Below are 11,234 nucleotides of genomic sequence, written 5' to 3'. Positions count from 1 at the left end.
GCCCCCCCGCACCCGTACATCGCAACCTCCTGTACCACTGTCGTGGCGCACCTCTCTCTCTCTCTCTTTCGCGCGCTCTCTCTCGCCCCGCTCCGCTCTGGAACATGGCCTCGGCTGATGCTCCGCCTGGAGCAGAGACGGTTGCCTTTCCTGGCTGTGGCTGTGTTCTTGCCGCCGCCGACGTTCTCTCGGCGCTAAGCGCCGCCTCGCCCACCGCCGTCTTTGCCCTCCGCTGCGGCCGATCGTCCTGTTCCCGCCGCATCCACATCGCCCGCCACGACCGGGAGGAGGCTGTTAGTGCGCTCCGTGCAGCCCTGCTTGGTCTTCCACCGCCTTATGCCGCACCGGCGTGGGAGGCCTTTGATGCCAGCTACCGAGAGGTCGCCGATCACGTTGCCACTCTGCAGCGCGGCCGTGGCCTGCCGGACCGCACAGCCGGCTCTCACACCACTGATGTGCCTGGAGAGCGCGTGGCTGTTGCGCCTGTTTCATCTGCTGCGGTCCCGGCTTCTATCCGGCGTCCCGTCCTGCCGCCGGCGTACGCCGAGGCCGATGCGTGCGATCCGGTCGGTCCGCCGCCGGTCCGGCTGGGGCCAGGCGCCTTGGCACCACCGCCGGACGTGGTTGGCAAGGGTAAGGAGGTGGTTGACGAGGAGGATGTGGATCTACCAGCGTATGTTGCGCCTGTTGGCGGTGGCAGTCGGCGTGACGACGACAGCGTAGAGCTGCCGGTCTACACGCCGCCGGCCGGGCCAAAGATCCACATCGGGGTGCCGGTGAGCTCACCAGCCGTGGGTAAGGGTAAGGACGAGGAATGGGATGATGACGGAGTGATGGCACTGGCCACTGCGACGGGCCCGGTGTGGGTCGATGGGCGAGTGGCGCAGCTGCTGGAAATGGGCTTTGACTATGACGGCGTGCTGGCTGCCACGGATGAGGCTGTGGCGCGATGCGGGCAGGTGGCGCCGGCGCTAGAGACAATGATCACGTTTCTGACGACGGGCGTGTGGGCTGAGGCGCCTGCTGGTCTAGAAGCGCCAGACTACGAGGCTGCGCCGCCGTACACGCCGCCATAGACTGAACGCCTGGCGAGGCCGTCGTCGATTGCTGTGGTCGTTTGTTTTTGGCGGAACAGGGTAAGAAGAGGAAGGAGAGAGTAAGAGGAGGCAGAGGTAGCGTGGCATGGCTGGTCTACTCCTGCGACGGGTTCGGCTCGGGCGCCGAGACGAGCGAGCGAGTGCAGATTTCCGGGATGTCGAGTGAGACAACAAACGAACGCGAGGCGATGAGCGAGCGGCAGACGTTGAGCGTCTGCTCCATGGCGAGCCAGGTGGGGACCCAGGCGGGCTTTGCATCTGTGGCGGCGGTAGAGGAGATCGGGCAGACTGGCGGCGCGAGCGGCGACGGCGAAAAGACACCGCGCTGAGCGAGGAGCGAGCAGAGGCTGGAGAGCGGGAGCTTGCTGAGCATCTCTGCGCACGGCGCCATGTTGTGGGCGGCGATGGTAATGTTGCGAGCCTTGGCGATGTCCACAAGATCGGGACTGTACAGGCCCGAGTCCCTGGAGATGAGGACCATGGTAGGCGGGGTGGTGACGGTGTCGCAGAGGGTGGCGAGATCGCCGGCCGAGACGTCGACAACTGCAAGCTCTCCAACAAGGCCATCCGCCACCGCCTTTGCCAGCGCCGGCCAGAGCTCTGTGAGGCGGGCAATGTCCGGGCTCGGCAGGGCAAGGGCGACGCGGGCGACTCGCGGGGCGGCGGCGATCGATTCTGCCGACGCGCACATCGGGCGGACATCCGGCGACTCGGCCGGCTCGGGTGGCGGGATGCTTGCACATGCTGCAGTGATGGCATCCTCAATCTGATCAGCTGAGGCCTTGTCTGAGAGGAAGAGCGTGACTGCGACCTCACGGATGCCCGAGAACGGTGCTGAGATGTGGGTGGTCGGCACGTGCCTGCGTCCGAGAACCACCCTTGCCGGCCCAGAGGCCACAACCTCGACGGTATCCGGCGCCGAGAGCAGCGCATCCACAGCCGCATGAAGCTGTACGAGGTGGGGGGGGGGAGTTGAGGTGTGAGTGCAAGAGGGAGGTAGGGGGGGAAGACGGGGCGGGAGGGCGGGAGGGCGGGAGGGCGGGAGGGCGGGAGGGCGGGAGGGCGGGAGGGCGTACCGACTCCTTGGGTGCACCCCATGTGGCCACGCCGGGCATGCTCATGACGTTGCCTGTGTGCAGGTCGATGTGTTGCACCCCCTCCATGGTTGTATGCTTGTATGTGGTGCCTGTGGGATGGAAGTGTGTGATGTGGGTGGTGTGGGTGAAGTGCCCCCCTACCCCCCCTGCTACACACCAGCCTGTCTGTCTGGGTCGTGTTCCTCGCACTCCCCACAAACCCGCCACCACCACCACCACGACTCGTCACGCCACCACTTGGGGCCACCATGTCGTCTCCGCGCCATCTGCAAGGCCACCCGCCTGCCACCCGGACGCACTCCTTGTGACGATACTGTGATCAATCACTAAAGCCATTGATGTGTGGAAGACGGATCGAGTGGTAGAGATGGCAATCTTTAACTGAGTTACCTCCAGCTCTGTCTTCCGTTGATCTTCTTCACCTTATGCCCGTCCCCCCCCTCCCCCCCCCCCCTCCCCCCCGCTGCCGCAGCAGTGCAGCCGACGCCATCCCCGGACCCGCACCACCTCCCTTCCCCCCCCCCCTACCCCCAACCCCGTACCCACAACACCACACACTCCATATGGCAGGGACAGCACAGACGGGCGTTGTGCTCGATATCGATGGCGTGCTGCTCCGCGGTGGCGAGGCGGTGCCTGGAGCAGCTGAGGCACTGCAGCGGCTGGCAGCGGCGTCGCCCTCACTGGCGTATGTGTTTGTGACTAATGGCGGAGGCGCGCCCGAGGCACTCAAGGCCGGCGTCCTGGCCAAGGCGCTTGGTGTGCCGGAGCTTACACCTCCTGATCGCATCCTGCTCTCATCGTCGCCGATGGCCTCGCTCGCGCCAGAGCTCGGCTCTGCCCGGGTCTTGGCGGTCGGCCGTGGGCCGTCCGACTTTGTCTCTGGCGTCCTCGCCAACTACGGCTTCACCAACGTCGTCACCGCCCAGGATCTGCTTGCCGAATGCCCGTTCCTGGTCCCACAGTGGACGTCGAATCCGTCGCTGATGGCGGCCGATGGCGCGGGAGAAGACGCGCCAGGTGCGGCTGCGCCGCCGACGCTCGCGTCTCCCGACGATCCGATCGAACCGTTCGACGCCATCCTCATCATTCATGAGCCCGAAGACTGGGGCCCGGTGCTCCAGTTGCTGCTGGACGTGCTCCTTTCTGTGGACGGCTCGCCTTCGAGTCGACGGCAGTTCCCCACGACGGCGAAGCAGCCGGTCCCGCTCTACGTCGCCAACCCGGACTTTGCCTACACCGACGCGTGGGCGCATCCGCGGCTGACTTCGGGAGCATTCCTCACCTGCCTGACGGCGCTGTATGCGCGCGCGACCGGCGGCAGCCAGGAGCTCGAGGCAACGCTGTTTGGCAAGCCCGAGGCGACGACGTACGCGTACGCCGAGGCCATGCTCCGCAAAGTCGCCGGCCTGGCGCCCGCGCTCCGTTTGATGCCATCTATGCGGTCGGCGACAATCCTGCGTCAGACATCGCGGGCGCCAATGCGGCTGGCGAGGCGTGGACCTCGATTCTGGTCCACACTGGGGTCTTTTGTGGGGCGCCCGGCGAGAACGCGGCAGATCATCCGGCCGACCACGTCGTTCCCTCGATTGTCGAAGCCGTGGACCTGATTCTGAGCAAGAGGCGGTAAAGCGCAGTAGGCCATGTACAGGGCATTGCGTTTACACCACGGTCATTCTTCTGTCCTCAAACTTGCCGCCTGCGGCGGGACCAGGGCCGCTGCCGCCGCGGCCCGAGCTGGCTCGCGAGCCCGAGCCGGCGGACATGCCGAACGACGACAGCTGCTCGCGAAGGCCCGAGCCAAAGTTGGAGTAGGCGACGGCGATGACGGCCAGGAATACGTACCTCAGGAGGACGGCGATGACGGCCATGGCGACGAGCTGCGGCCGCGGCAGTCCCGAGTACTTGGAGCGGGTGAGGAGGCGGTAGACGCGGAAGACAATGTAGGACGGCTCGAGGGCGGCGAGGACGACAAAGATCAACGTTGCCGGCTTGTTCTCGTGCCGCAGACCGAGGACCGCCACCACCACCGCTGCAATGATGAGCGGAATGGCGGCTACGTTGACGTAGAACTCGGGATCGTCGACGTCGAGAATGAGGACCAGATTGAGAGCCACAAGCACAATCTGGAACTGAAAGTCGATCTTGAGCAGCGCCAGCGCGATCTGGTATGTCTTGTACGCCGAGCGGATGGCGCGGTCGGACCCGATCCGCTTGTACACCTGCCAGCCAAAGATGAGGTACAGCTTGTACGCAAGTCCAGCGAGCACAATGTCTGCCACAGCCACCACCACCAGCTGTACAATCGCCGCGGCGCTCGACTCTTCCACAACCTGATACACAACATAAAAGGTAAAGAGCGCCGCAAAGGCCATAAAGGCCAGGACCTGGATAAAGTTCTCGTTAAGCACTCCATCGGCTGCAAAGTAGACGTAGAAGAGGAGCGAGAACAGGAGGAGCGAGCCGTACAGCACACCCACGTCACGATCATTGTCCGACGTCGACGACTTGAGCGCAGAGTTGAGCCGGAGAACCTGAAAGACCGCCACAGTCAGCGCCGCTAGCGCCACCACCATCAGGAACATCTTGGCTACTTTGGACTGTGTTGATTTGCCACGCATGACACAGCAAGCCAACCCAGTCAGAGGCCGAGGCCGAGGCCGAAGCAGAGGCAGAGGCAGAGGCAGAGGCAGAGAGGCAAAGAGATGATGCGATGCAGCAGGCGAGACGGGCGAGACAGGAGAGAGGCACACACCCGAGTTGTGCCGACAAGAACAGACCGACCAGATGATGCAAGGGCGGAGGATATGAGTACAACCACAACAACCATGCAGCCTCCTTCGCCTCCCTCCTCCCCTTGTTCCTCTCACTGACCCACACCACATCATCTATCCGCTCCACCGCGAGTGCCTCCTCTCCCACAAGTGTGTGATGACGACCACGACAGTCCTCCCCTCCCCCCCCCTCCCCCCCCTCCCCTCTCCCCCCCCCTCCCCGCTCCCCCCCCCCCCCCCTCCCTCCCTCCTCCCATGTCACGATACCCACTTCCATGCCATGCGTACAATCATGATTGCGGTCTCTCCCCGCCCGCACCCACGCTCGCTGTCTCGGCCTCCCCGCCTGCGAGTCGCGTGTGCCAGCCAATGCCGTGCACAAGCCGACACAGCTGGGTATGGGGGCTTATCGACGGGGAGGGGGGAGGGGGGGGGAATGGGGAGGGGTTGATCGACACATCAATACCATTCCTTCACTATCACTATCACACCACACTGTCACTCGATCACATTATCTGATCTGTGCAGCACCAGGCGGGCTGCACTACCTGGGCTACGGCTGGTGATTGGTAGGGGACGGGGGGGGGGCAAGCCCCTCCCTACAGCCAATAGGCCGATGATTCCATCCGATCACAGCCATCACCAACTACCTCATCCCGTATTGCCTCCACTACCCATCCTGTCCATTGGATATATCTCTCTTTGCTCGCCAGTCACCCATACTGATCCCGATCCCTCTTCGTCCTTCCCCCCTTCCCCCCTCTGCGTCTCCCCTGCTCCTCCGCGCCAGATCCCGACTCGAGGCCCGACTTGGCTCCCCCCCCCTCCCCCCGCCCCCCCCCCCCCCCCTTCCTGCTAAAGCAAAGCCTCCAGCCCACCCCACTCGAGCACTCTGTGGGCAAGCCCAAGGCTGCGTGGTGACTCCAACCCACTCCCTTGCCGAGCCCATGTCATCGTCCCCGACCCGTGCGCAGGCGCTCTTTGACCTCGCCTCGCAGTTGAAGCGGGGCGAGATCTCCAAGAAGGAGATGATGGCCCGCATCCAGAAGCTGGCGCGCGGCCGGTCGAAGGCCAGCAACAGTGCCACACAAAGCCATCCAAGTTCTTCTCATCATTCTACCTCTACGTATGTAGTTTGCGACTTATGTATCCCTCCCTTCCGTCCTCCCCATCCCGCTATGTTCCCCTCCCCCTGCGCGCCACTGCCATTCGGCTTTGCACTAACTTTTGGCGCGAGAACTCCGGCGGCGTCTGGTATCGGCTGGTGATGGGGGATGAAACAGTCACGCGGCAGCAGTCTCGCACTTGGTTGCTGCCAATCCGTCCGCCGCGCTCCATCCAGATGCGATGGCGGCGGCGGTGGCTTCTCGGTCAGAGGCAGCGCGATCGGGCACGTTGGTTGCGCCGGGCGATGAGGCTCTCGCCGAGCCGGCGGCTAAGCTGGCGGCATCAGCTGGGAGGCCCAAGACCGGGGCCGGCGCTGGAGGAGGGGTGACGCGGCCGCCAGTGCCGCACGAGTACGAGTTTGCGCTCACCGACTCTGCACCGACGGTGATGCGGTCGGAGCGGGTGGCGGAGGAGGTGCGGGCTGCGGCCGAGGCTGAACTGACGTTCAAGCCCAAGATTAACGCGGCCAAGGCGGCCAGGGTGGCCGGAACGTTCCTCGATCGCGAGAACGAATGGCTGGCTAAGCGCGAGTCGCGGATTGCATCGGAGCGGGCAGTCAAGGCCGAGTCTGAGCTCGACGGCTGCTCGTTCAAGCCGCGAATCAATCCGCGGTCCAAGTCGATGGTCTCGTCGCGCTCGGCGCGTGGGTCGTCGATGCAGGAGCGGATGGCGGCACGGGCAGCGCGCAAGGCCGCTAAGGAGAAGAAGATGCGCGAGGCCGAGGCCGCAAGGGAGGCCGCGGCGTGCACGTTCAAGCCCAAGATCTCGCGCAAGGCCGCGGCGGCCAAGGCGCGGTATTCGGCACCGGCGCGCAAGGTCGAGGCACCTGCGGCAGATCCGCAGGCGCACCACCCGCGAATCAACGAGCTGCCTGAGTCGTTTGTGAGCGCCAAGATGTATCTCGACCAGCCGGCGCACGAGCGATTGGCGTGCTCGCGGGCGCTGTCGCGAACACGCGGGCCGGCGGTGGAGCCGGCTGACAGGGGGCGGCAGCGGTCGCGCCGAATGCAGCCGTCGGCGGCAGGCTTTGACTCGTTCTGGAAGCGGCAGCAGGAGACAGTGGCGCGGCGGCAAAAGTCGGTGGCTGCGCTCGAGGCCGAGCAGGCTGCCGCGCTCACCCACCAGCCGGTCATCACGGCGGCGGCGTCCAAGCTTGTGGCATCGACCGGCTCGTCTTCCTTCATCTCGCGGTACTACTCGTCGGCCGCCAAGCGCGAGCTCTCACGCACGCTTTCGGACCTCGAGGCCGCAGGACTTGGCGGCGTGCCGGCCGAGTGCACCTTCCGTCCTCGCATCTCGCGCAAGGCCGCCAAGCGCGCGCCGCGGACGGTCCAGGAGCTCTCGCACGGCGACCTTGCCAAGCGCAAAGCCGAGCAGGCCGCTGCTGCCGCCGCCCTTGAGGCCGAAAAGGACGACGAGCTCACCTTTGAGCCGGCGCTCAATCTCCGCGCCAACGCCCGTGTCCAGGGTGCCCTCCGCGTCCGCGATGACCCGCATTCGTATGTCGAGCGCGTCGAGCGGGCGCGCGCCAAGCGCGAGGCATCCAAGCGCGCTGCCGCCGCCCAGCGCGCCGCCGCTGAGCTCGAGGACTGCACTTTCCGCCCGCGCGTCCACGACGCGCCCGAGTATGTCAAGCGCATCGCCGCGTCGCGCAGGGTAAGCAAGTCGCTGGTCGTCGGCGGTGACGCCGATCGCACCCGGCCGTCGTGGCAGTAGCCAGCAGCAGCCGACAGTACACACTACAAAAGCTGCAGCTTCGTTCTCAGCCGAGCCACTCGACACCCCACTCGGCATAGTTGCAGCACACGCTTCCGCCAAAACTCTCGCCAGTCATGGAGTTTGAGCAGCTGCTGGCCTTTGTTGCCCTGCTTGGCATGCTGGTTTACTTGTACAAGACGGTTGTCGTGCCCTTCCGCGCTGCGGGCCTCACCGTCTCGCGCGACTCGTAGCCCACGACCACCGTGCTGGGCCTTGCAGGAAGCGAGGCAAGCGCATTGTGGAGCTGTGGCAGAATATGCAACATGCATAGATCCACCAACCCGTGGGTCTGCTCTTTGCTGTCGCTGCCTGTGCGTGCCGCGATCTCTTGGCGCTGCGTTGCACCGGTGCACTTCAGCCAGCCCGACCTGGCAGACCTGACGAGGCGATGCGGTGTGCAGCCGATACGGATGGTGTGATTGATGTACACGGCTTCGGACGGGGGGGGCGGAGTCGGTTGTGATGTGGAATTCGGGAGGTAAAGGAGCTCAAGGACCACAGATCCCGTACTCGGGAATGCCTAGTCTATCTATCTATCACACACGTCCTGTGAGCAGAGCCAGTCTTGCCACAAGGAGGAGGGTGGCGGCGTCGACAAAAAAATGAGGTCCCAACCGGACTCGAACCGATGTTTTCAGGATCAGAACCTGATGTACTAACCACCTATACTATGGGACCGTTGGAAACACAGGGGAAAACTGAGCTATTAATAGCATACATTGGGTTGGTCATAGGGCAGCAAACAAACCAAGGCTCTGTTCGCTGGCCGCAGAACAGATAGGCCTGTCACACTGCACTGTATCATGAACGGATACGGATACGGACACGGGTACGGATATGGCCAGGGATTTTCGGCACACCCAAGCCCCGGGTATGGCTACGGTGCTCCCGTGGGAGCCGCCGGCTTCTATCGTCCTACCGGTTTGTGCCCGTACCCGACTCGGCTGGAGTACAGCAGTGGCAGCGCTGTTCCGCAGCCGGCAACGTCGGCGACGGCAGCGGCATCGGCGGCGGCATCACACCTTTTTGATCCGAGCCTGCTCTCCGAGGCCGCCGATGCCCAGCCGGGTGACGGGTATACTGTGCGACCGCTGGCGCGGAGCGACTACGCCGCTGGGCACTGCGGCGTGCTGGCGGACCTGACCGATGTCGGCGACATGGACGCCGCGACGTGGGCCGAGGTCTTTGACGAGATGGCAGCCGACGGCAAGTACTACGTGGTGGTGGTGGAGGAGGATGCGACTGGCATGGTCGTCGCCTCGGGCACCCTCGTTGTGGAGCGCAAGTTCATCCACGGGGGCGCCCGCGCCGGCCACATCGAGGACATTGTCGTCGTCGAGGCCGCCCGCGGCCTCTCGCTCGGCCGTGTCATCATCGAGCAGCTCAAGGCACTTTCGGTCGTCGTAGGCTGTTACAAGACCATCCTCGACTGCGCTGACAAGGTTGTCGGCTTTTACGGCAAGCTCGGCTTTGAAGTCAAGGGCAACTTTATGGCCGCCTACCACGACCACTGAGCACGGCGATCATACCGATCTTGCCGACTGTCTCAAAATAGCAAGCCCATCGGGTACAAGTCCGATGGCGAGACAAGCCTAAAGAACCAGAGCTACATTGTAGCCGGTTACTGAGACCAAAGGGCGCCACAGGCTGGGTGACTGCCACACCTGGGAACGCAGTGAGTGTTTCAAATATACTGGCTTGCCCCCTTGCACTCAAGCGGTCCCATAGTATAGGTGGTTAGTACATCAGGTTCTGATCCTGAAAACATCGGTTCGAGTCCGGTTGGGACCTCATTTTTTTTGTCGACGACGCCACCCTCCTCACCCGGCACCTCCTTCCCCCAAACCGCCATTTCGCACTGCTCACAAGCACCCTGCTATCCCGCCTACACCCTGTTCCGCCTCTCCTCTGCCATTTTGCCTTGCGTCGTGTGCCCAATCTCCCTGCGATCAAAATGCCCCATCGAGCTGGGCTTGGAGGGAGCCGACTCTGCGGCAGCGAGACAACGGACTGCTTTAGGGCTCGCGCCTCGAGACACCGAACTCTGTTGGAGTGAGACGCGAGAGAGCGATGGATCCGTACCGCGAGTCTGGGCTCAATCCCATCACTCAGACGTACAAGAGCGCAGACATGGAGGCTCGCGTAGGTTGCAGGTGTGTGCGAGCAGGCCAAACACGGGGCTGACGGCCCTGCTAGAGACTCACCACACCAACGTGGGACGGGCTGACAGCAACGAGAGCGGGAGGTGGCGCAGCGTGCGGCCATGGGACGGCGGCTGGCTGCACGCGGGAGCTCGGAGACGGGGGACAACCTGGAATCGTCGCTGGTGCCAACGGCCGAGGCCGAGACTGCGAGCTTTGGGCGCGTGGTGGGCCCTGCAGTCGGTGCGGCAGGGGCAGGGCCCGGCCAGCGGACGTCTGCGCAGATCCTGCAGGAGCAGTACGACTTTGACACGCTGACGCAGTCGTATCGGGCACCAGATAAGGAGGCTGCGGCGAGGGCAGAGGAGGCAGCGCGGCATGCAGCGCAGGTTCGTGCTCACGAACATGCCCGCCTGCAGAGTATCGAGGATCGATCCGGCTACAACATCGTCTCGCACGAGACGTCCAAGCCCATCCCGCCCAACTCGCTTTGTTTCCTCGATCCACCAGTGGATGCCGAGCGGACAACCGCCAACCATACCCATTACGACTTTGACGTCATCACCGGCGAGCCCAAGCCGCGCGACCACGCGTCAATCGAGCCGTCTGTCCGCGCTGGTCGCCGCCCGCCGGCAACCACCGACGACGCCAGCCAGGCTGCACGCCCACCACCCTCGGTCTCGGCCGCATACTCGTCGGCCCATCCTTCTCGCCGCACCTACGACATCCTCAACGGGCATGTCACCGCACCTGTGCCCGGGCCTGACGCGCAGCCGCGCGCTCGCGGCAAGCGCCGCGGTGGCAGCAAATACACCGACCACAACGACATGCTGGTCTGGGACGGCGCCCCAGTCCGGGATCAGCCGCCAGTCCTGGATGGCGACAGCTACAAGTTCTTTTGATCGCTCGTCTTCTCCGGCCGCATGACTAGCTCGTCTGGCTATTCGGCGATCGTGATCTCAGCCGACATACGTAGTGTGCAATCGAAGTCAAGACTGCAAGCAAGGGGACGCATGTGTACGCTCAACTTGGCGTCGACGACCGCTCAACGAGTGGTGTTGCCCTGCCCTGACCATGGCCCAGCCCTGCACCAACCAGCCGCACCAGTGCTCGCGCACATATCGGGGCAGGTCTATGGGCCTTGATGTCTTCTCCCAAACTCAGATCTGGTGCAATACACCCAGCCACGCCCCCCCCCCC

General features: G+C 64.3%; 8 protein-coding genes and 2 non-coding genes across 10 annotated transcripts in view; 6 read left to right on the top strand and 4 right to left on the bottom strand.

Annotated features, from left to right (window-relative positions):
• AMSG_11880 (uncharacterized protein) overlaps window positions 1–20 on the bottom strand; it is a gene marked incomplete at both ends in the record, with an annotated part of 566 nt that extends 546 nt beyond the window's left edge. Inside the window, one exon of the mRNA XM_013902467.1 lies at window positions 13–20. Within this exon, the coding sequence (XP_013757921.1) occupies window positions 13–20 (8 nt within the window). The remainder of the gene's footprint in view (window positions 1–12) is intronic.
• Window positions 21–53: 33 nt separating this feature from the next.
• On the top strand, window positions 54–1,076 carry AMSG_05448 (uncharacterized protein; the record flags this gene model as incomplete). Its single annotated transcript, XM_013902409.1, has 2 exons — window positions 54–673; window positions 719–1,076. Exons 1-2 carry the CDS (start codon window positions 105–107, stop codon window positions 1,074–1,076), a joined length of 927 nt encoding a protein of 308 aa, XP_013757863.1. The 5' UTR covers window positions 54–104.
• Window positions 1,077–1,166: 90 nt separating this feature from the next.
• AMSG_05447 (uncharacterized protein) lies at window positions 1,167–2,333 on the bottom strand. The gene is made up of 2 exons (XM_013902408.1): window positions 2,174–2,333; window positions 1,167–2,046 (listed from the first exon to the last, which is right to left on the bottom strand). Exons 1-2 carry the CDS (start codon window positions 2,258–2,260, stop codon window positions 1,192–1,194), a joined length of 942 nt encoding a protein of 313 aa, XP_013757862.1. The 5' UTR covers window positions 2,261–2,333; the 3' UTR covers window positions 1,167–1,191.
• A 424-nt stretch (window positions 2,334–2,757) lies between these two features.
• On the top strand, window positions 2,758–3,824 carry AMSG_05446 (HAD-superfamily subfamily IIA hydrolase; the record flags this gene model as incomplete). The annotated part of the gene is made up of 2 exons (XM_013902407.1): window positions 2,758–3,619; window positions 3,661–3,824. The coding sequence occupies 2 exons, from the start codon at window positions 2,758–2,760 to the stop codon at window positions 3,822–3,824; spliced, it is 1,026 nt and encodes a 341-aa protein (XP_013757861.1).
• A 31-nt stretch (window positions 3,825–3,855) lies between these two features.
• AMSG_05445 (uncharacterized protein) lies at window positions 3,856–5,325 on the bottom strand (the record flags this gene model as incomplete). Its single annotated transcript, XM_013902406.1, has 2 exons — window positions 5,257–5,325; window positions 3,856–4,794 (listed from the first exon to the last, which is right to left on the bottom strand). Exons 1-2 carry the CDS (start codon window positions 5,260–5,262, stop codon window positions 3,856–3,858), a joined length of 945 nt encoding a protein of 314 aa, XP_013757860.1. The 5' UTR covers window positions 5,263–5,325.
• A 2,642-nt stretch (window positions 5,326–7,967) lies between these two features.
• Window positions 7,968–8,164, top strand: AMSG_05443 (uncharacterized protein; the record flags this gene model as incomplete). The annotated part of the gene is made up of 2 exons (XM_013902405.1): window positions 7,968–8,080; window positions 8,113–8,164. The coding sequence occupies 2 exons, from the start codon at window positions 7,968–7,970 to the stop codon at window positions 8,162–8,164; spliced, it is 165 nt and encodes a 54-aa protein (XP_013757859.1).
• Window positions 8,165–8,498: 334 nt separating this feature from the next.
• AMSG_20030 lies at window positions 8,499–8,571 on the bottom strand. The gene has a single exon. It is a non-coding gene; the product is annotated as a tRNA-Gln (tRNA).
• A 125-nt stretch (window positions 8,572–8,696) lies between these two features.
• Window positions 8,697–9,407, top strand: AMSG_05442 (glucosamine 6-phosphate acetyltransferase; the record flags this gene model as incomplete). The annotated part of the gene is made up of 2 exons (XM_013902404.1): window positions 8,697–8,722; window positions 8,852–9,407. The coding sequence occupies 2 exons, from the start codon at window positions 8,697–8,699 to the stop codon at window positions 9,405–9,407; spliced, it is 582 nt and encodes a 193-aa protein (XP_013757858.1).
• Window positions 9,408–9,611: 204 nt separating this feature from the next.
• AMSG_20029 lies at window positions 9,612–9,684 on the top strand. The gene has a single exon. It is a non-coding gene; the product is annotated as a tRNA-Gln (tRNA).
• Window positions 9,685–9,963: 279 nt separating this feature from the next.
• On the top strand, window positions 9,964–11,135 carry AMSG_05441 (uncharacterized protein; the record flags this gene model as incomplete). The annotated part of the gene is made up of 2 exons (XM_013902403.1): window positions 9,964–10,035; window positions 10,133–11,135. The coding sequence occupies 2 exons, from the start codon at window positions 9,964–9,966 to the stop codon at window positions 10,934–10,936; spliced, it is 876 nt and encodes a 291-aa protein (XP_013757857.1). The 3' UTR covers window positions 10,937–11,135.
• Window positions 11,136–11,234: the final 99 nt, after the last annotated feature.

The sequence above is a fragment of the Thecamonas trahens genome, assembly GCF_000142905.1.
Source record: "Thecamonas trahens ATCC 50062 unplaced genomic scaffold supercont1.23, whole genome shotgun sequence".
NCBI classification, from domain to species: Eukaryota; order Apusomonadida; family Apusomonadidae; genus Thecamonas; species Thecamonas trahens.
Note: the sequence above shows the minus strand (reverse complement) of the source record. Positions and strands in the feature narration are given on the sequence as shown.

Bases quoted from the DNA above. Each gene is read 5' to 3' on its own strand.
- AMSG_05447 (XM_013902408.1), bottom strand. From the start codon at position 2,260: ATGGAGGGGGTGCAACACATCGACCTGCACACAGGCAACGTCATGAGC. The intron at 2,047-2,173 runs GTACGCCCTCCC...CACCTCGTACAG, and splicing joins GGGGTGCACCCAAGGAGTCG to CTTCATGCGGCTGTGGATGC.